The 23,393-nt window shown below is 45.0% G+C and overlaps 1 protein-coding gene across 1 annotated transcript in view; it reads right to left on the bottom strand.

Annotated features, from left to right (window-relative positions):
- Positions 1 to 23,393, bottom strand: part of LOC120033943 (corticotropin-releasing factor receptor 1-like) — a 112,603-nt gene that overhangs the window by 12,266 nt on the left and 76,944 nt on the right. Inside the window, exons 7-10 of the mRNA XM_038980347.1 lie at positions 9,233 to 9,353; positions 2,249 to 2,402; positions 2,070 to 2,130; positions 11 to 83 (exon numbers count right to left, since the gene is read on the bottom strand). Of these exons, the coding sequence (XP_038836275.1) occupies positions 11 to 83; positions 2,070 to 2,130; positions 2,249 to 2,402; positions 9,233 to 9,353 (409 nt within the window). The remainder of the gene's footprint in view (positions 1 to 10; positions 84 to 2,069; positions 2,131 to 2,248; positions 2,403 to 9,232; positions 9,354 to 23,393) is intronic.

Raw genomic sequence — 23,393 nt, 5'->3', positions numbered from 1 at the left:
ACCGTTTTACCAGCAACACCAGGATCATTGGGCCCTGGTAGATGTAATCTGTGTACACTCCTGCCTTCTTCCCAAACCAGCACCTGCAATTTAGAACACAGAGAATTGAGCCAATCATACTGGCCGAAGTCAGAAGGTCAACCAATCACATTTATTCAATGACAAAGCAGACTGCGGGACCTTTGCCAACATTTTTTTTTATTGTTGACAAAAACGAGCATGGGCCACGGCCAATCACATTAATTGATATCAGAGGTGGGTGTGAGGACATAGCCTATCAAAGCCAGTACGGGCAGAGACCATGAGAGGCCTTTGTAAAGTACAGCACTCCTGTCTAGCAACAGAAAACACCTAAAACAAAGAATTTTGCTGTAAAAACAAAGGGAGGAAAAATGGAAAAATAGACGCTCTCCAAGGGGATGAGATGCTCCAGATTCACTCATTCTACAAGACTCAATTCAGTGGAGTGACTTATTCATTTGTTCTGTCTTCACATTGTTGGCGTCAGGGAGAGGGAGAGGTAGAGGGAGCGAGAGAGAGAAGGAAAGAGCAGAAGGCTTAGGGAGAACTGTGTCTAGATAGAAGTTTTGTTTTCGTCCCGCTGAGCATTATGAAAAACAAGCTAACAGGTTTAGGACGGTGGATATCACGGCAACCCTTGTGTAAGCGAGACACTCCGATGTGATGCAGTGGAAACTGTCAGATTCCTGTTGTGTTTGATAATGAAATACACCCCCGGACAGAACACTAGTCTGTCGCAGGGCCTTACCCATAGAAGCGGGAAGTAGGGTGGGGGTGCTGCAATTTTTTTCTTCGACTGGAGGGGAGGGATACGTTTTTACCCATGCTGCAGACTGTTAGACTGGCTATATTGGTCCGCTAATACAGGACTATTAAAGGCCCAGTGCACTATTTTTCAAAATAAAAATGTTTTCCCTTTTTTTCAGATTTATCAGGGGGTGCTGCAGCACCCTCAGCACCCCCACTTCCCACGGCTATGGCCGCTAAATCTCCTTAATGCTGAGTGCAAAGCAGAGACGCATCAGGTCCCCTCTTTAAAATCTTTGGTATGATTCAGCTGAGGATCAAACTCCCGACCTTCCAATCTAAGGGTGGACACTAACCACAAGGCCACTGAGTTATGATGAAGTGCCTTGCTATAAAATAAGCATTTAAATCAGAGTTATATCTTTGACAGCGGAGAGCTTTTGACTGCCCAGTGATAACTGATTGCAGGTACGTATCTTTTGAGCTCAACAAATGATTTATCTTATCTGATGTGTCATCAATGGGATCTTCACACACTAATGCTCTAATGACAGTATTTCTCATCATAAAACATATCTATAGTACATTTCTAAGGCCTCATCAATGGATCATTACTGCCCTAATGGTATAACCGACACATTCATCTATTATTTATTGGGCACACTAGGTCACTCTCAGATTAGCGTTCACATTGGTAATGGGTATGGATTCACATTGGTCAATGGATCCCATATTCTGTAGCAGGATAGCGTTTTTCATCATGAATCTTGTTCTGGAGACAGCTCTGCAGAGTGGTCTCTAACTGGCACAGCCACACAATCCCAAAATCGGGATTTTAAACCTAACCCTAACCTTAATCCTAACCTTAACCACACTGCTAGCCCGAATGCCTAACCCTAACCTTAAATTAAAACCAAAAAGGCAATTTTTGTTTTCATGAATTTTTACAATATAGCCAATTTTGACTTTGCAATTTCCCCTCAGATAGGCCAGCTGGAATGTTCCGCCACCTAGACAAGACTCACAACAATAAATGTCAACCTGCTATTCTGTATGCAGAGCAATTACAGGTTACAGGTTCACCAAGACTCCCTTGAAATGAAGATGAATTGATCGTTCAATGCAGAAAGTTAAGGAGATGATTGGGTGACATCCATCTCTCATCCACTACAAGTATCACTCTGATGGGTCTGAGGGGAGCTCGACACGGACAAGATTGTTGCCTGATTCCGAAGACAAATGGATTACACAGGGGCGCGAATAGAGATTCGAGAATGAGAAAGAAACAATTTTTTACTTACTTTTCGTTGTCGTAGTAAAGCTTGCCAATGGCCCATGCAATGATGATTGGAAGAGGGATACCTGTAAAACATCACACAGGGTCTCCGTTACAGTTGACGTACATTCTTTGCGATCAGTCGAATGAATAGATCAACGCACATCCGTCTTTCCATCGATGAACTAAGTGTAGGCTACTCACACCACCCGATGCAGATGAACATCCACTTGCGTAGCTTGTCCGTGGAGTAGGTGAGCACGATGGCTGTATGCAGGTAGCAGCCCTCCCCAAACATCCAGAAGAAGTTTGTCACGTGGAAGTAGTTATAGGCGGCCGTGACCAGCCGGCACCACAACTTTTATTAGAGAGGAAGGAAAGAATAACAAAAAAGATTCAGGTGAGTAAAAATACAAAAACGTGAGAGCAGTAAAGGCACCACTGGTTCCTTTCCTCACTCCTTAGTGGGTTATTGCTTATTGGAAAAAACGATCTGGCCTGCGTCTGAAATGGTGCCCTGTAGGCCCTTGTCAAAAGTAGTGCACTATATAGGGGATGGGGTGCCATTCCGGATGCAGCCCCGGTTCTTTATGGACATGTGATGAGATCGAGTAGGAGTAAGACTTATTGGGGAGAGCAGGGAGGAAAGTTAACACAGGGCAGAGGTAGATGTGTGTGCATTGTTGTATATTGTTAGATATTACTGCACTGTCGGAGCAAGAAACACAAGCATTTTGCAAAAACGTCTGCTACATATGTGTATGCGACCAATTAAATTGGATTTGATTTGATTTAAGCTTGAATAGTCTTTGAAAATGGTGGAAAACATCTCCTACTACGTTCCCGTTAAAGTGAGATAAGAAAATGATGGTTAATATAGCTATTACGTGACCCATTTTAGTCTGATCAATATTGTAAGGCAAAATATTGTGGTTGTGCAACATTGCGATGTTGACCCATGGTTCATTTTCATAAAATATGAACCTACGGCATTAATTATTCAAATTGACACAAACAAGAAATTATGTCTGATAATACATTTGTTGAAAGTAATGAGTATTACAAACCAAAAACATGGAGATAAGACAGATATTGTGCGCTTCTCGCCAGCTGTTACTTCCCTCCCAAGGTTGTGTTACTCCCACCGGCAGGTAGAAAAAAGTAACGTTGTGGTATTTCAATTCTTGATCTACTTAATTTCAACTAATTTACTACAGAAATGAAATTACAGTTGCTAACGGTAGAGGACCTGTATACGTTGTTTGTTATAAAATATGGTATCTCAAGCTCTATCGACCTCTGAGTAATTAGGGAAAAAATGAAAAGTGTTAGTTTTGTCCCTGTTCTCCCCTGTATATAGACGTCAATTCAACGTCTATATTTCACGTCGGTTCAATGTAATTTCATTTGAAATGACGTGGAAACAACAGTGTGTGCCCAGTGAGTAGTCTCTCTAAAAAACACTCAACCTGCGAGTGAAACTCCACCGTGCGATCCTTATTTAACATATGCAGCTTGTTGGAGCGTCTCTATCATGCTCTGAGTAGTGACAAAAACGACTCTCTGAATGTTTCCAATTTGGAACTGGTTCTTAGGCAGATGTTTGGCAAACAAAGGTCACTGCAGCGGTTTAAGAAACGCAGATTTGACCCCCTGCGTTACATGTTAGACTGCATCATAGCTCTCACTTCCCATGGCCTACGACAGTCTGAGTCATCCTACACTGTAGGATCCTACACTATACCTCTCAACAGATCCAAAGTCAATGTAGATGTGCTATCTTAATTTGATCACTCTTTTGCGCAGCAGAAAATGCTAATTGAAGTGTATTTGAGGATTCAAAATGGTTCTAAAGTTAGCAATTTCCACTTTGAAATGTAAAACTATTTGTCCTAAAGAAACATTTATCAACACATACAAAAATGTTCATTAATTAAAATCCACATAATAATTCACATTCTCTGCTGCTGCAGGATTATTTTCATGCTGTGAGAAACTGGTCAATTTAAGATAGTACACATCTGTATGCCACTTTTAACACTTCAATCTCCATCGTCTTTGACAAATAATGAGACCAGATCATTGAGAGTCACTTGGGAGTTACATTGGATTGAGAGAGTCAGAGAATGGCACTTGGGGGAGTCTAGACTAGGTGTCTACAGCTGGGAGATGAGACAGGAGATCTGTCAGTCTTTAATCTCTCTCTGAAGACGGATGAGAGACAACTCATTGGGCGATGATATCAGTTCGGAAGGAAGGGGGAGATGCTCCCATTTGGCGTTTGTTCAAAAGTAGCAAAGTCCATCTCTGAAGGCCTGTGATGAATGTGTTGCCTAAGTGTTTAACTTTAGTAGTTTCATGAAAATTCCCTAACAAATGTAAGACTAGAGGCTTAGACGAGAACTCCTTATTGTCATGCAGGTCCGGAGAGTTTTTCCAAATCAGGTGTTACTTATTTACCTCCTTTTCACGACAATAAGAACAAATATTTTAATTTAACATTTGTTCAGGTAGTTATTCATATGGTACCTAGTGAAAATACACTGCTCAAAAAAATAAAGGGAACACTAAAATAACACATCCTAGATCTGAATGAATGAAATATTCTTATTAAATACCTTTTTCTTTACATAGTTGAATGTGCTGACAACAAAATCACACAAAAATAATCAATGGAAATCAAATTTATCAACCCATGGAGGTCTGGATTTGGAGTCACACTCAAAATTAAAGTGGAAAACCACACTACAGGCTGATCCAACTTTGATGTAATGTCCTTAAAACAAGTCAAAATGAGGCTCAGTAGTGTGTGTGGCCTCCATGTGCCTGTATGACCTCCCTACAACGCCTGGGCATGCTCCTGATGAGGTGGCGGATGGTCTCCTGAGGGATCTCCTCCCAGACCTGGACTAAAGCATCCGCCAACTCCTGGACAGTCTGTGGTGCAACGTGGCGTTGGTGGATGGAGCGAGACATGATGTCCCAGATGTGCTCAATTGGATTCAGGTCTGGGGAATGGGCGGGCCAGTCCATAGCATCAATGCCTTCCTCTTGCAGGAACTGCTGACACACTCCAGCCACATGAGGTCTAGCATTGTCTTGCATTAGGAGGAAACCAGGGCCAACCGCACCAGCATATGGTCTCACAAGGGGTCTGAGGATCTCATCTCGGTACCTAATGGCAGTCAGGCTACCTCTGGCGAGCACATGGAGGGCTGTGCGGCCCCCCAAAGAAATGCCATCCCACACCATGACTGACCCACCGCCAAACAGGTCATGCTGGAGGATGTTGCAGGCAGCAGAACGTTCTCCATAGCGTCTCCAGACTCTGTCACGTCTGTCACATGTGCGTGTGAACCTGCTTTCATCTGTGAAGAGCATAGGGCGCCAGTGGCGAATTTGCCAATCTTGGTGTTCTCTGGCAAATGCCAAACGTCCTGCACGGTGTTGGGCTGTAAGCACAACCCCCACCTGTGGACGTCGGGCCCTCATATCACCCTCATGGAGTTTGTTTCTGACCGTTTGAGCAGACACATGCACATTTGTGGCCTGCTGGAGGTCATTTTGCAGAACTCTGGCAGTGCTCGTCCTGCTGCTGGGTTGTTGCCCTCCTACGGCCTCCTCCACGTCTCCTGATGTACTGGCCTGTCTCCTGGTAGCGCCTCCATGCTCTGGACACTACGCTGACAGACACAGCAAACCTTCTTGCCACAGCTCGCATTGATGTGCCATCCTGGATGAGCTGCACTACCTGAGCCACTTGTGTGGGTTGTAGACTCCGTCTCATGCTACCACTAGAGTGAAAGCACCGCCAGCATTCAAAAGTGACCAAAACATCAGCCAGGAAGCATAGGAACTGAGAAGTGGTCTGTGGTCACCACCTGCAGAACCATTTCTTTATTGGGGGTGTCTTGCTAATTGCCTATAATTTCCACCTTTTGTCTATTCCATTTGCACAACAGCATGTGAAATTTATTGTCAATCAGTGTTGCTTCCTAAGTGGACAGTTTGATTTCACAGAAGTGTGATTGACTTGGAGTTACATTATGTTGTTTAAGTGTTCCCTTTATTTTTTTGAGCAGTGTAATATAGTAAGGAGTTTGAGAAATCTTGACTCGCATTTTATCTTGCCTCCCCACTTACTTCAAGGACATACCAAAAGACTCCCTGACCTGGTACTACCCATCAAATCATCACACAGAAAATGGGACTCTACAGCCAGCAATCTCAGTGTATTTGGGCTAAGATCCCAGGTTGCCCTTTCCAATTCCCTCTACTCTACCCCTTGTGTAGTCTAAAGGCACTTCAGGGCAGCTGTCAAATCAGGATTGCAGTTCATTCCATTTTTTCTTTTTAATCGGTGAGAGACTCTCAGTGTGATCAGTGAAGTGGGGCCGTGGTTGAGTGTGATAGCGTTACCGTCCTATTTTCGCAGGGTGAACCCAGTGTACCAAGGACGAGAAAAAAACACAAAAATGACAGCTTTCAAAAGTGAAAAATAACTCTCCTGAGGTTCGAGAGTTGCTTTTGACCTAGACAACTCCCCTTTTGAAAATAGGAAGAGAATCTTCTTTCGAGACCCGCATGTGTCTGACAACAGCTGATAATCAGGGGAGGGCATGCGCTGTACCAAAATGATTGAATGGCGGGAATCAACACAATTGCACATTAGCTGACGTGTTCTCAGTAGGATAAGCCTAGTATGCTGATATTCGTTTTTTACTTCAACAGTACGCTGTAAATGGTATGTAGTACGATTACTACACAGTATGCACTTACAGTCCCGCAAAATAGTATTATTGCATGCGGAACTGCTTTAACTCAGTGACATTTGTGGGTTTTCAAGTATGAACTGCTCATTTAAAGTCCTGACACATCTCAATTGGGATTAGGTCTGGACTTTGACTAAGCCATTCCAAAACTTCCAATTTGTTGCTTTTTAACCATTTTCATGACTTGATTGTGTGTTTTTGATCATTGTCTTGCTGCAGACAATGGGACCCATCACATCCAAAAGTTTGCCAAAAAGCACCTGAAAGCACCTGAATGATCATCAAAAATGTTTTATGGACAGATTAGTCAAAGGTATTACTTTTTGGACGAGATGGGTCCCATTAGGCCTGGCAAAAACCAAACACTGCATTCCACAGTAAGAACCTTATACCAACGGTCAAGCATGGTGGTGGTAGTGTGATGGTTTCGGGGATGCTTTGCTGCCTCAGGACCTGAATGGCTTGCCTGAATTTTGCTCTGTATCAGAGAATTCTACAGGATAATGTCAGGCCATCCGCCTGTGAGCTGAAACTGAAGCATGCAGCAAGACAATGATCCAAAACACACAATCAAGTCATGGAAATGGTTCAAAAGAAACAAATTGGAAGTTTTGGAATCGTGAATTTCAGCGGCAAGGACTGGGAGACTAGTCAGAATCGAGGGAAAGATGTACAGATGTGCAAAGTACAGAGAGATCCTTGATGAAAACCTGCTCCAGAGAGCTCAGGACCTCAGGACAACGACAGCCATGACAACGTAGGAGTGGCTTCAGGACAAGTCTCTGAATGTCCCTGAGAGGCCCAGCCAGAGCCCGGACTTGAACCAGATCGAAAATCTCTGGAGAGACCTGAAAATAGCTGTGCAGCGATGCTCCCCATCCAACCTGACATAGCAAGAGTATCTGCAGAGAAGAATGGGAGAAACTCCCCAAATACAGGTGTGCCAAGCTTGTAGTGCCATACCCAAGAAGACACGAGGCTGTAATCGCTGCCAAAGGTGCTTCAACGTAGTACTGAGTAAAGGATCTGAATACTTATGTAAGTGTGATATTTCAGTTTAAAAATATTTATACATTTGCAAAAATGTCTAAAAACTAGTTTTTGCATTGTCATTTTGGGGTATTGTGTGTAGATCGATGAGGGAAAAAACGATTTCATTAATTTTAGAATAGGCCTGTAACGTAACAACATATTACGTATTTTGAAATGTTCCTGTCAATGGAATGTGGTCTAAGAAAAAAAACAGAAAGAAACCTAATCAGTAAGTCATTGATCTTTAATTAACCACACCCAAAACCTCACTAAAGCAATCAATATATTATTTTATGATCTGACAACCGTTGACTTGTTCTGTTGATATTAACATATTACATATTAGCCCTGACTTATGTACTATGCTGTGTTCCTCTGCAGGTCACTTGCTTCACGACCTTGCGCAAATAATAAATTAAACGAGCCGTCAAGCCTCCGTCTTTCAAATGACAAGCAGAACTTCTCAAGGCTAATAGCTGACGGCAGCCATCTTGTTTCTTCTCAGAATAGAAGAAGAATAGATGGAGGAGGAGGGCTGACTGATTGGGTCACTTTTATTTATTTTTCTACCTTTCCCCCCCTTTTTCTCCCCAATATCATGATATCCAATTGGTAGTTACAGTCTTGTCCCATCGCTGCAACTCCAGTACGGACTCAGAAGAGCTCGATGGGACAAGGGACATCCCAGCCGGCCAAACCTTCCCCTAACCCGGGACGATGCTGGGCCAATTGTGCGCTGCCTCATGGGTCTCCCGGTCGCGGCCGGAATCGAGGCGGGATCTGTAGTGACGCCTGTAGCACTGCAGTACCTTAGACCGCTGCGCCCCTCAGGAGGCCCCTGGGTGGCTTTGAGCGCGCTCAGTTTGCACAAGCAATAACATTAAGAGGCAGGTGAGCTGAGGGGCAATTAACCAGGACAACATGATGGTACTCCAAAGTTAGTTGTGTGTGTGTGTGTGTGTTGTTTTGGTGTGGGGTGTATTTTCCTGGCATGGTTTAGGTCCTCTCATCCCCTTAGAGGGTAAGGTAAACACCAATAAATACACAGCCCTTCTGTGATCACCTTCAACCTATGGTGAAGCACTTCTATCCAGATGGGAGTGGCCTCTTCCAGGATGACAATGCCCCCATCCACAGAGCACATGTGGTCACTGAATGGTTTGATGAGCACGAAAACGATGTAAACCATATGCCATGGCCATCTCAGTCAGCAGATTTGAACACTTGCCAAGGCACATTGAAGCTGTTTTAACGGCTTTTGAGGGCGCTCTATTAAGACACTATATGATGGTGTTTCCTTTATTTTGGCAGTAACCTGTACGTATTTGTTTATTGCATATAAAGCGACCTGAAATGGATGTACAGTTAACTTCCCTGTACTCACCACATTGCTCTCGTGCACCTCAGGGTTCATGGTGAGCTGTACGACGAACCAAGTGGCGTTCCTCAGGATGAAAGCTGTGATCAGGTTCCAGTGGATGATGTTCCTCAAGCAGCGGATACTCCTGGTGGAAGAGAGGAGAATAGAGGAAAGGGTAAGCACTGGTACCTATTCATTATACTGTACAGTGCAACATGGTATCATTGCTATGCATCACATTGTGTATCTGTTGCAAAAAGATATGTGTCACGGTTCTTGACGCCTAAGTCAATACATTGCACTGGGATACTCCTGGTGGTAGAGGAGAGAACAGAGGACAAGTTAAGGGCTGGTGGTATGCAGTATAATTATTGCAGTGAGTGCAGTTTTTCCTTCTTCAGTGTAATTATGAATATTTTTTCTTACTACAACATTGAGGCGAGCCACGACATTTTCTCATGCTACGCAGTATAATGTTGTTAATTCATATGATGGAATGATGAATAATGGGACCGTGATAAAAAGAGAGAAGGTTAAGAGATATTGGGGAAGTTTGTGTGTGTGTGTTTTTGGATGTGTGTTTTGCATAATTAGTACAGCATGTGTATTGCCGTGTGTGTGTGTGTGTGTGTGTGTGTGTGTTTTTGGATGTGTGTTTTGCATAATTAGTACCGCATGTGTATTGCCGTGTGTGTGGCTTTGTGTGTGTGTGTGTGTGTGTGTGGCTTTGTGTGTGTGTGTGTGTGCGTGCGTGCGTGGCTTCGTGTGCGTGGCTTCGTGTGTACCACAATTGACATATTCCCTACAGTAAGTCTAAAGAGACAAGACCCGCTCCCTCAAGCAGGTGGCGTATCACTTTCTCTGTTCTGTTCTAACCACTTCATCCCACCTCCAGTGGCAATGCAAACCACCTCACAATCATCTCCCTTTACCCTCTAACGGTAGAGTTGGGCAAGCTGATCAATCTTTTCCACAGGCCTCAGTATCACCAGCAGCCCAGCAGTTTCTTCAACCCACAGGAATGACTGATCGAATTGGACCAGCTAATGCATGGCTTATTAGATCAGTCAAGGTTGTAATTCACACAATTGGCGCACAAACTTGGAGGTAATAAGACACTAGGAAAGGAAAGCATCCAGGACCAGCTTCACAAAACCTTCTGAAGAATACATTTCTTTGTAAGCGCCATTTTTTCCTTAAGCTTATACTTAAACTACGAAAAGTTGCTATTCCTCAGTAAAGTAATTAGAAATGTTCTTAGGCTTCTTCCTATTAAGAAAGTTATGAAGAAATTAGACTCTTGAAAATAACGTTCTTGGATTTTGTCTTGGAAATGTACTTAATTCCAAGATAGCTAAACACTTGTCTTAAACCCACTGCAGTGAGAGAATAAGCTAACGAAAGCAGTTGAACATGTTTAATTAAACCCCCTAGAGTCAATGTCAGCCCCCTGCGGAAATCTATTTAATCCCCATAAAAATTAATCAGTTTAACTACAGATATCTGTGGAAGGTGACGGAGCTATTTATTTAACTAGGCAAGTCAGTTAAGAACAAATTCTTATTTTCAAGGACGGCCAAGGAACAGTGGGTTAACTGCCTTGTTCAGGGGCAGAACGACAGATTTTTACCTTGTCAGCTCGGGGGTTTCAATTTTGCAACCTTTCGGTTACTAGTCCAACGCTCTAACCACTAGACTACCTGCCGCCCCACACAGCTAGAGCGGTATTTGTCAGACCATGAGACATCCCGAAAATTGGCCTTCTCACAAAATTGTCTGTAGCGCCTGAACGGTCTATAACCTATCACGAGCCCTCTATGGCAAGAGGATACTCTCACGAACACGATGGTGTTCTCCATTTTGGTCTACGATCCCCGCAAGCGTCTTGGGACTCGTCTGAAGTCGGTACAACTGATCTGCCGACTTCTGTCTGTAGCGTTTGAACAGTTTGGGCTACACACTAATACCCCTCTGTGGAAAGGTGAGACCCCCACAAACATGTACATGTCAGTTGTTTTGATTTAGGACACCCACATGCCACACAATACTTATCTGAATGTAAAAGTTGAAAAAATGAATGGAAGTAAAGTATATATATTATGGAGACTGTTAAGTGCTAAAAATAAGGGGTTAAATACATGTAAAAAAAAAAGATATATATATATATAGGACAGACAATTCAAAACAAACCTTCTTGTGATTTTTGGGGGGGACTATCTGTTGTTCCATGTAGGGAATCTGTTATTCAATGTGTTTGTATGGGCTAATAGCTAATAGCAAATTGAGATGGTTTGGGATGAGCTGGACCGCAGAGTGAAGGAAAAGCAGCCAACAAGGGCTCAGCATATGTGGGAACTCCTTCAAGACTGTTGGAGAAGCATTACAGGTGAAGCTGGTTGAGAGAATGCCAAGCGTGTACAAAGCTGTCAAGGCAAACGGTGGCTACTTTGAAGAATATAAAATGTAAATATATTTTGATTTGTTTAACACTTTTTTGCTTACTATATGCTATTTCATAGATTTGATGTATTCACTATTATTCTACAATGTAGCAAATAGTACAAATAAAGAAAAACCCTTGAATAAGTAGGTGTGTCCAAACTTTTGACTGATCTTTCTAGGTAAGTCTATAAGAGCTTTGCACACCTGGATTGTACAATATTATTAATTCTTCAAGCTCTTTCAAATTGGTCATTGATCATTGCTAGACAACCATTTTCAAGTAATGCCGTAGATTCTTCAAGCAGATTTAGGTCAAACCTGTAGCTTGACAACTCAGCAACATTCACTGTGTTCAGGGTAAACAACTCCAGTGTATATTTTTGGCCTTGTGTTTTAAGTTATTGTTCTGTTGAAAGGTGAATTCATCTCCCAGTGTCTGAACCAGGGTTTTCTTTTGGATTTTGCCTGTGCTTAGCTCCATTCCAATAATTTTTTATCCTGAAAAACTCCCCAGTCCGTAATGATTACACGCATACCCATAAAATGATGCAGCCACCAATTGCTTGAAAATATGGAGAGTGGTACTGGATGTGCGCCAAATATAACACTTTGTACACAGGACAAAAAGTGAATTGCTTTGCCACATTTTTTGCAGTATTACTTTAGTGCCTTGTTGCAACCAGGATGCATGTTTTGAGATATTTTCTGTTCTGTACAGGCTTCTTTCTTTTCACTCTGTCATTTAGGTTAGTACTGTGGAGGAACTACAATGTTGTTGATACATCCTCAGTTTTCTCTTATCACAGCCATTAAACTCTTTAGCTGTTTTAAATTGGCCTTAGAGTGAAATCCTTGAACGGTTTCCTTCCTCTCCGGCAACTGAGCTAGGAAGGACAGCTGTATTTTTGTAGTGACTATGTGTATTGATACATCCTCCAAAGTATTATTAAATAGAAATTCCACCCAAAAAAGAGCTTTTGGTATTTGTATAATTTGCCATTGTTGATTATAGTCACAAAATGTTTTGGATGTCAGCAATCAAGTTTTGAAGATATAACTTTTAAAGTACAGCCGGTATGATGCATTTCGCATCAACAATGGTATAATGAAACAAAAACAAAAAAACGTTCAAATATATTTTATTGAACACATTACAAGAATGGTGTATGAAAGACAAGTATGCAATTCTTATCTAAACATACAAGAGCAGACAGAAACAACAAGACCCCGAGTTCTAGGTACAAAACAAATAATACAAAACAAGGACAGGTAGAAAGAAAGAGGGTAGATGTCGTCACCCCCCCAACTGCTCGGGTGCCGGGGCAATCACATGCCGCCCAAAGGTAGATTCAAATATTACAATTGAGTGTGCGTTAAGATGTACAAATTCACAGCGCCGACTGGTCCAAGTAAGAGAGGAAAGGCTGCCAGATTTGATCAAATGTTGATAATTTATTGTTCAGAATATATATAATTCTTTCTAAGTGTACAGTGTTTGCCAATTCGTTGAGCCATAATTTGGTAGAGGGAGCTTCCCTCCTTTTCCAAAACAACAAGATAATTTTTTTGCCGAAATGAGACTAAGAGATGAGTTGTTTTTGGGGGTTGGTTAATCCGTTTAGGGAATCAGTCACTCCCAGGATTATCAGAAGCGGGTCTGGGCCAATTTAAATCTCCAGAACTTCAGAGAGGATCCTAAAAATTCCACACCAATAACCATACAAGTTAGAGCATAGGGCAAAGCTGTGGAGTAGTGTACCCTGTGCAGCCTGACATTTATCACACATACGGGATGTATCAGGAAATACCCTATGCAGTTTAGTTTTGGAATAGTGTAATCTGTGTAATACCTTGAATTGTATGAGACGATGTCTGGAGTAGGTGTGTATATACTCCAAGCTATCTTCCCAGTCTGCCACAGAAATGTTGTAACGGCAGTCTACTTCGTCCTCCTCCTCAGACGAGGAGAGGCGAGAAGGATCAGAGGACCAATGTGCAGCGTGGTAATTTGACATAATGAATTTAATGGACAAAACAAAAACACTATACAAAAGAACATACCGTCACAGTCCTAGCTGGTGCAGAACAAACACAGAGACAGGAAACAACCACCCACAATCCCCAACACAAAACAAGCCACCTATATATGATTCTCAATCAGGGACAACGATTGACAGCTGTCTCTGATTGAGAACCATATCAGGCTGAACATAGAAACAGACGAACTAGACACACAACATAGAATTCCCACCCAGCTCACGTCCTGACCAACACTAAACAAGCAAAACACATAAGAACTCTGGTCAGGACGTTACAGTACCCCCCCCCCTGAGGTGCGGACTCCGAACGCACCCCTAAAACTCAAGGGGAGGGTCTGGGTGGGCATCTGTCCGCGGTGGCGGCTCCGGCGGTGGACGAGGACACCACTCCACCACTGTCTTTGTCCCCCTCCTTAGCGTCCTTTGAGTGGCGACCCTCGCCCACGACCTTGGCCTAAGAATCCTCCCCAAGGCCCCCACATGATTTAGGAGGTAGCTCAGGACAGAGAGGTAGCTCAGGACAGAGAGGTAGCTCAGGACAGAGAGGTAGCTCAGGACAGAGAGGTAGCTCAGGACAGAGGGGCAACTCCGGACTGGGTGGCAGCTCCGGACTGGGTGGCAGCTCCGGACTGGGTGGCAGCTCCGGACTGGGTGGCAGCTCCGGACTGGGTGGCAGCTCCGGACTGGGTGGCAGCTCATGACTGGAGGGCAGCTCATGACTGGAGGGCAGCTCATGACTGGAGGGCAGCTCATGACTGGAGGGCAGCGCATGACTGTAGGGCAGCGCATGACTGTAGGGCAGCGCATGACTGTAGGGCAGCTCATGACTGTAGGGCAGCTCATGACTGTAGGGCAGCTCATGACTATAGGGCAGCTCATGACTGTAGGGCAGCTCATGACTGTAGGGCAGCTCATGACTGTAGGGCAGCTCATGACTGTAGGGCAGCTCCTGACTGGCTGGCGGCTCTGGCGGCTCCTGACTGGCTGGCGGCTCTGGCGGCTCCTGACTGGCTGGCGGCTCTGGCGGCTCCTGACTGGCTGGCGGCTCTGGCGGCTCCTGACTGGCTGGCGGCTCTGGCGGCTCCTGACTGGCTGGCGGCTCTGGCGGCTCCTGACTGGCTGGCGGCTCTGGCGGCTCCTGACTGGCTGGCGTCTCTGGCGGCTCCTGACTGGCTGGCGTCTCTGGCGGCTCCTGACTGGCTGGCGTCTCTGGCGGCTCCTGACTGGCTGGCGTCTCTGGCGGCTCCTGACTGGCTGGCGGCTCTGGCGGCTCCTGACTGGCTGGCGGCTCTGGCGGCTCCTGACTGGCTGGCGGCTCTGGCGGCTCCTGACTGGCTGGCGGCTCTGGCGGCTCCTGACTGGCTGGCGGCTCTGGCGGCTCCTGACTGACGGACGGCTCTAGTGGCTCCTGACAGACGGGCGGCTCTAATGGCTCGGGACAGACGGGCGGCTCTAATGGCTCGTGGCAGACGGATGGCTCAGACGGCGCTGGGCAGACGGATGGCTCAGACGGCGCTGGGCAGACGGATGGCTCAGACGGCGCTGGGCAGACGGATGGCTCCGACGGAGCTGGGCAGACGGATGGCTCCGACGGAGCTGGGCAGACGGATGGCTCCGACGGAGCTGGGCAGACGGATGGCTCAGACGGCGCTGGGCAGACGGATGGCTCAGACGGCGCTGGGCAGACGGATGGCTCAGACGGTGCTGGGCAGGCAGGCAGCTCAGACGGCGCTGGGCAGGCAGGCAGTGCAGGCAACTCAGACGGCGCTGGGCAGACGAGCAGTGCAGGCGGCGTTGAGCAGACGAGCAGTGCAGGCAGTTCAGACGGCGCTGGGCAGGCAGGCAGCTCAGACGGCGTTGGACAGACGAGCAGTGCAGGCGGCGTTGAGCAGACGAGCAGTGCAGACAGTTCAGACGGCGCTGGGCAGGCAGGCAGCTCAGACGGCGCTGGACAGACGAGCAGTGCAGGCGGCGTTGGGCAAACGGCCGATTCTGACCCGCTGAGGCGCACAGTAGGCCTGGTGCGTGGTGCCGGAACTGGTGGTACCGGACTGGAGACACGCACCTCAAGGCTAGTGCGGGGAGCAGGAACAGGGCACACTGGACTCTCGATGCGCACTATAGGCCTGGTGCGTGGTACCGGCACTGGTGGTACCGGGCTGAGGGCACGCACCTCAGGGCGAGTGCGGGGAGAAGGAACAGTGCGTACAGGGCTCTGGAGACGCACAGGAGGCTTGGTGCGTGGTGCCGGAACTGGAGGTACTGGGCTGGAGACACGCACCACAGGGAGAGTGCGTGGAGGAGGAACAGGGCTCTGGAGACGCACTGGAAGCCTGGTGCGTGGTGTAGGCACTGGTGGTACTGGGCTGGAGCGGGAAGGTAGCGCCGGATATACCGGACCGTGCAGGCGTACTGGCTCCCTTGAGCACTGAGCCTGCCCAACCTTACCTGGTTGCATGCTCCCCGTAGCCCGTCCAGTGCGGGGAGGTGGAATAACCCGCACTGGGCTGTGTTGGCGAACCGGGGACACCATGCGTAAGGCTGGTGCCATGTACACCGGCCCGAGGAGACGTACTGGAGGCCAGATATGTAGAGCCGGCTTCATGGCACTTGGCTCAATGCTCACTCTAGCCCGCCCAGTGCGGGGAGGTGGAATAACCCGCACCGGGCTATGCACCCGTACAGGAGACACCGTGCGCTCTTCCGCATAACACGGTGTCTGCCCGTACTCCCGCTCTCCACGGTAAGCATGGGAAGTGGGCGCAGGTTTCCTACCTACCTTCGCCACACTACCCTTTAGCCCCCCCCCCAATAAATTTTTGGGGTTTCTTCACGGGCTTCCAGCCACGCTTCCGTGCTGCCTCCTCATACCACCGCTCCTGGGCTTTAGCTGCCTCCATCTCTTCCCGAGAGCGGCGATATTCTCCAACCTTAGCCCAGGGTCCTTCTCCGTTCAATATTTGCTCCCATGACCATTCCTCCTGGTACCGCTGCTGCTGTCGCTGCTGCCCGTTCTCACGCTGCTTGATCCTTGGTTGGTGGGTGGTTCTGTAACGGCAGTCTACTTCGTCCTCCTCCTCAGACGAGGAGAGGCGAGAAGGATCAGAGGACCAATGTGCAGCGTGGTAATTTGACATAATGAATTTAATGGACAAAACAAAAACACTAGCCAAAATAACAAAAGAACATACCGTCACAGTCCTAGCTGGTGCAGAACACAAACACAGAGACAGGAAACAACCACCCACAATCCCCAACACAAAACAAGCCACCTATATATGATTCTCAATCAGGGACAACGATTGACAGCTGTCTCTGATTGAGAACCATATCAGGCTGAACATAGAAACAGACGAACTAGACACACAACATAGAATTCCCACCCAGCTCACGTCCTGACCAACACTAAACAAGCAAAACACATAAGAACTCTGGTCAGGACGTTACAAATGTCAGTCCCTAGTTCTTCCTCCCATTTTGCCTTAATGGCATCTGTAGTAGGTATGCTAACAGATTGAAAAGCGTCATATAGAAGAGATATCAGTTTGTCTGAGGTGGGGCATATTTTTATGCATCCGTCAAACATGGAAGGTTTAGCATTCCCAAATGTCGGGAGGTGTTTTCTAACATAGTCTCTAATTTGTAGGTATCTGAAAAAGTTACTTCTGGGAAGATTATAAGTTTCCCTCAGCAACTCAAAGGAAGCAAAGGTCCCTTCTATATATAAATCCCCTATGGTATTTATCCTTAGCTCTCCACATCGCTCAAAGGTGTTATCAAAGTTAGAGGGGCAAAGGAGGGATTCCTCGCAATAGGGAGCATGAATGATATTGGTCTAAGATCAAAGTGGACTTTCATTTGCTTCCAGATTCAGACTATGTTATGTATTATAGGATTGTTACTATAAAGATTGACAGGCGAGAAAATCACAGCGCCAATAGAGAAGGGGTGACAATCCTCACGCTCCATACTAAGCCAGCTGGATGACAGAAGTGCGTCATCCAGCTAAAACGTAACACCGCGGAGGTTAGCGGCCCAATAGTAAAATATACAATTTGGGAGAGACAATCCTCCTTCCATTTTGGATTGACAGAGGTATTTTTTTACCTGTCCTGTGTGTTTTATAATCCAAGATGAATGGATTGACAATTGAGTCCAGTTGTTTATGAAAGGACTTAGGTATGAATACTGTGATGTTCTGGTATAGGTAGAGCAGTTGTGGGAGGAAGACTATTTTAATGGCAATAATTCTTCCGAGCAGAGAAATTGGGAGAGTTCTCCAAAATTGTATGTTTGCCTTGAGTTTTTGCATCAGAGAGGGGAAATTCTCTTTAAATAGTGAGGAGTGGTAACTACAATTCCTAGGTAGGTAATTTTTCTCGAAGATGTTCTAGCCAAGAGGTGTTTTGCAACTGTATGGGCATTAATTCGCTCTTGTTCCAATTTATTCTGTATCTCGAGAAGTTACCAAACAAATTAATCACATCAAGAATAGCTGGGATACTAGCTTGGGGTTCTGTTACATAGAGAAGAATGTCATCTGCGTATAGGGAAATCTTATTTAGAGTATCTTTAGTATTATAGCCATGTATTGCTGCATGAGATCTGATCGCCTGAGCGAGAGGTTCAATAATTAGAGCAAAGCGCACAACCCTGCCTTGTTCCTCTATAAAGGTTAAATCGGGGCGACAATGATTGGTTAGTGTGTATTCTCGCACAGGGGTTCCTATATAAAAGCTGGATCCAATTTATGAACCCATCTCCAATATAAAATTTCTGTAGGACCTTGAATAGATAGGACCAGTCAACTTGGTCAAAGGCCTTTTCGGCGTCAAGAGATATAACGGCAAGGTCCACGTTAGGTAACCTCTGAGAATACATAATGTTGAAGAGGCGCCTGAGATTGAAGAATGAGTTTCTGTTAGGGATAAAGCCGGTCTGGTCCGTATGGACCAATATGCCCATTAAAGTGCTAAGCCTGTTAGCCAGAGTTTTTGCTAAAAATCTTTTGGTCTGTATTAAGGAGAGATATTGGTCTATAATGACCCTGCCTCTTCCGGATCTTTACCCTTCTTATGTATAACTGTAATGAACGCCTCATCCAAAGTAGGTGGGAGAGCTCCATCCTCATTGGCCTGAACCAACATTCTGTGCAGGTAGGGGGAGAGCATGTTGCTGAATGTTTTATAGAATTCACCAGGGTATCCATCTGGGCCCGGGGTCTTGCCACTCTTTAGAGATTCAATTGTTTCTTGAATTTCTCCAAGAGATATATCCTGGTTCAGGGCAGGGAGATTACAGTCCTCCAAAAAGTTTTGCATAATTAAGTGGTTAGAATCCGCTTTAGATGTATATAGAGTCTCGTAAAACTGACATTCAGTCAGTCACTCACATTTTTTCGAAGTTGTCTGGCGAGTAATTTGTGTGGTTTGTCACCAAACTCAAAATATTTTTGCTTGGCATAGAGAAAATATTTAGCAATTTTAGCTAAGAGAATCTGATTATATTCAAATTTAAAGCAGTATTTTAAAAAATGTTTCTCCATAGATGGATGGCTAGCATTCTCCCTATCCAGTAAGTGAATTTGTCCCTCCAGTTCTACCAATTTTTCTCTGTTTTGCCTACTCCTGGCAGTCTGATAGGAGATGATACAGCCTCTCAAATAAGCCTTCAGTGTTTCCCACAACAATGCTGGGGAAGTCTCTGTGTTGTCGTTGGTATCAAAGAAAAATGTCATTTGGTCTTTAAGATGTTCACAGAATGTTGGTTCCGTGAGGAGCTGAAGATTCAACCTCCAGACCCTCTCGTTTGGTACGATGTCACCCAATCTCAGGGAGAAGGTGAGTGGGCTGTGGTCAGAGATTATAATATCACGATACCTCACATTATAGGGGAGTAATTTTGCGTCAACCAAAAAGTAGTCAATTCGAGTATAAACATTGTGAACATGAGAGTAAAAGGAGTATTCCCTACCCATAGGGTTAGAGATCCTCCATATATCAAATAAGTTTGAATTTTTTATGTAGGCATTCAAGAATTCGCTTGAATAGGAGGTAGGGGTATTCCGGGTAGAGGATCTGTCCAAATATTGGTCTAGCACACAGTTAAGGTCCCCTCCAATGACCAGGTTAGTATAGGAGATATCTGGAATCAGGGCAAGGACTCTTTTGAAAAAAGAGGGGTTATCAATGTTTGGCCGATAGATATTTAGTAGAGTTACAGAAGTATAGTGGATCTCTCCTATTATGATCACATAACGACCCTCTTTATCCACAATAGTAGTTTTATGTAGAAAGGGAATTCCTTTCTGTATCAGAATCGCTGTGCCTCTCGTTTTGGCGGAGAAGTTAGAGTGATACACTTGCCTCACCCACCTACATTTAAGTCTGCTATGAGAATTGTTATTCAGATGGGTTTCTTGCAAAAATATAATATCAGACGAGAGTGCTTTCAAGTGGGCTAGGACCTTGCCTCTCTTAATTGGTTTGTTTAAACCCTTTACATTCCAGAAAGTGAATGTAAGCCCCTCCCTCCTCTCGTTTGTAGTTCCTATGGTGGCCTGCATAATATGTAACTCAATAAAAATGTAAGAAAGCGCACCAAACCATCACGATCAGCATATGTAGCAGCTACACCCGAGCAGTATCCAACCAGCCCCTCCCCCCTGGCAAGCACCCTGTTCCCCTACTTTCCCCAACATTCCCCCCCCCCCCCAACCCACCTTTAACAGGCATTCACAAATAGGAGAGAAAAAATCTAAAAATAAAAATAATAAACACATTGTCTGGCCGATGCCAAAAATGCACGGCGCGACCTCGAACAAGAGGTAAAAAAAAAGAAACATCCCAACTATACGTTCACCTCTCACTATCCTAGAACTTCTACTAACATTTGAACTGAGGAGGCTCCCGCGAATAAAGTGTTCAGTTAGCATCTAATAAACCTAAAGAGAATAAGTTGCAACTTAAACATATTGCGCACTTAAGTGTCATCTTGGGTTAATCCCTGAGATAAGCAAGATATAGCATCGCAAGATTATATTGCTAAGCAATGCCGGTCTAAATATAAACCATCAGCAACCGACATAGACAGCAGTACATTTACATATTGTGGGTTAGGAGATCGGAACAAGGATTTTGCCAAATTAAACGTACCCCCCAATCAAAAAAAAATAATATATATATATACTGCACATACGCATAAAATAAAATAAATACATATATATACACACATATACATACATATACATCTTACATCGTCTTTATTTAGTATGGTCAGGGCGTGAGTTGGGGTGGGCAGTCTGTCCCTGATTGAGAATCAGGTAGCCTGGGTTTCACTTTTAGTTTGTGGGTGTTTGTTTCCTGTGTCTTTGTGTATGTCACCAGACAGGACTGTTTCGTTTCGGTTATTTCTCGTTTATCGTTATTTTGTTGTTTTGTTCGAGTATTTCGGTTTTCATTAAAAGGAATATGAATACTCACCACGTTGAAGTTTGGTACCTCCTCTCTTTCTCCTAACGACGAGCGTTACAATGACAGAAGCAGAACGGCACAAAATACCAACTTGCTATCCAGGTGTCTTCGTCTGCCCCGCCCCAACCATCACCCCAAGTCCCCTGCAGGCAATAAATAAATGGTATGGTAATAAGAATAATGTAGGAATTGAGAAATAAACAAAAATGGTGGAAAATAAGTATATCCATCCGAAAGTGTCAATAATCAAACCTGGAAGGCCACTCAAACAGGCATCGCTGTGAACTCCAACGACAGGTCAGTCGTCCAGCCGGAATGAAAGTGAAATTAACGTTAAATGAGAGCTCTGACCGCCCGCCATTGGTCGGCTCAGCATCTTACATGTTTGGTAGCGACAATAAACCTTCAGTCGGCAGCCCTTGCTGAGACAGTTTAATACGTTTTCACCCGTTATGGTATAGTATGGATTCGAGTCCATGAGCAGACCCTAACACACAATGACAAGGCACTCTAACCTGTACGGGGGATTGGCGTATGTTCCCGGATAAACTTCTCCGTGTCCAAAACCGAGGAGAGCCAAATCTTCTCACTGGAAGGAGGGGTAATTCTTAGTCTTGCAGGGAAGAGCAAGGCTGGGCGAAGATGCAGTTTGTAGAGTTTGGTCATGACATCTCCGTAGCCGGCTCGATGCTTTGCCACATCGGGCGCATAATCCTCATAGACACGGAAGGGATGTCCTTTATGTAACAGGTTACCCCTCATTCGAGCCTCGCGCAGGATGAGATCCTTGGTCTTGAAACTGTGACAACAGATGATTACTGGGCGAGGACGTTGGCCCGGTCCAGGCACTGGGACAAGAGCGCGATGTGCACGGTCCAGCTGGGGATCCGAAGCCAAAACATCCGATCCCATTGCATCCCTCAATAGCTTGGCGAAGAAGTCGGTGGGGCGAGATCCCGCCTCCACCCCCTCTGCCAGACCAACAACGCAAAGGTTATGATGTCTGGATCGGCCCTCCAGGTCGACCACGTTCGCAGAAAGCCTCTGCACACCATCCTGCAAGGACGTGCATAGCTTCTCTAACTCGTCGATCATACCAGCGTTGAATTCAGAAGCTTTCTCAAGGTCCACAATACTCTGGCCCTGCGAAGCGACCGTTCGAATGGTGCTCTCGATTTTGGTGTCCAGTTCAGCAAAAGTAGCCTTGAAAACCCTCAGCTATAGCAACACGTAGTACTCCCAGAGCCCGGGTAAGTTCTGAAAGTGTCACGTTGTTACCTGTGCCTTCCGCCATGTCTGTCTCATTGTTTGGTGGGGAGGAGGCCTCCGATGAGGATTTGTTGTCCTTTGGTCGCTTATTATTCGGCATGTTCACATAGAAAGTTACAATATTGTATTAGAAAGAGTTGTTTGTTGTAGAAAGTGCTGTAAAGTCGGTGAAGTTAGATTGTTTCGCAAAAAAGTTGCAGGAGCCACTCTCACACACATCCGTTCACTCCAACACGCTAGCTCAGCCCCCCAAAATATAGTTTTTGGGAGGAGATTTCCTTTAATAACTTCACCATGCTCAAAGGAAAATTCTATGTTTGCTTTTTTATTTTTACTAATCTACCGATAGGTGCCCTTCTTTGTGAGGCATTGGAAAAACTCCCTGGTCTTTGTGGTTGAATTTGTGTTTGAAATTCACTGCCCGGCTGAGGGACCTTACAGATAATTGTATGTGTGGGGTACAGAGATGAGGCAGTCGTTCAATTTTTTTAATGTTAAACACTATTATTGCACACAGAGTGAGTCCATGTATCTTATTATGTGACTTGTTAAGCAAATGTTTATTCCTGAACGTATTTAGTCTTGCCATAACAAAGTGGTTAAATACTTATTGACTCACAAGACATTTCAGCTTTTCATTTTTATTTAATTTAGTTCCACTTTGACATTATGGGGTATTGTGTGTAGGCCAGTGACAAAAAATATATACATTTTGTTCATTTTAAATTGCTGTAACATAACAAAGTGTGAAAAAAGTAATGGGGTGTGAATACTTTCTGAAAACACTGTATTGACAGCATTCCTCCCACTTTATACTACATTTTTAATGGCTCTTACATCATGTGTTTATTCAAAAACCTTTCCTACCAATGTAATAAATGTGGCAGAATGCACACTGTGCTAGATTACCTGTTTTTACCATGTTACAGTAAGTTCTTTGTGGTTGTACAAGAGACACACACG

Source organism: Salvelinus namaycush, chromosome 41 (genome assembly GCF_016432855.1).
Source record: "Salvelinus namaycush isolate Seneca chromosome 41, SaNama_1.0, whole genome shotgun sequence".
Taxonomy (NCBI): domain Eukaryota; kingdom Metazoa; phylum Chordata; class Actinopteri; order Salmoniformes; family Salmonidae; genus Salvelinus; species Salvelinus namaycush.
Note: the sequence above shows the minus strand (reverse complement) of the source record. Positions and strands in the feature narration are given on the sequence as shown.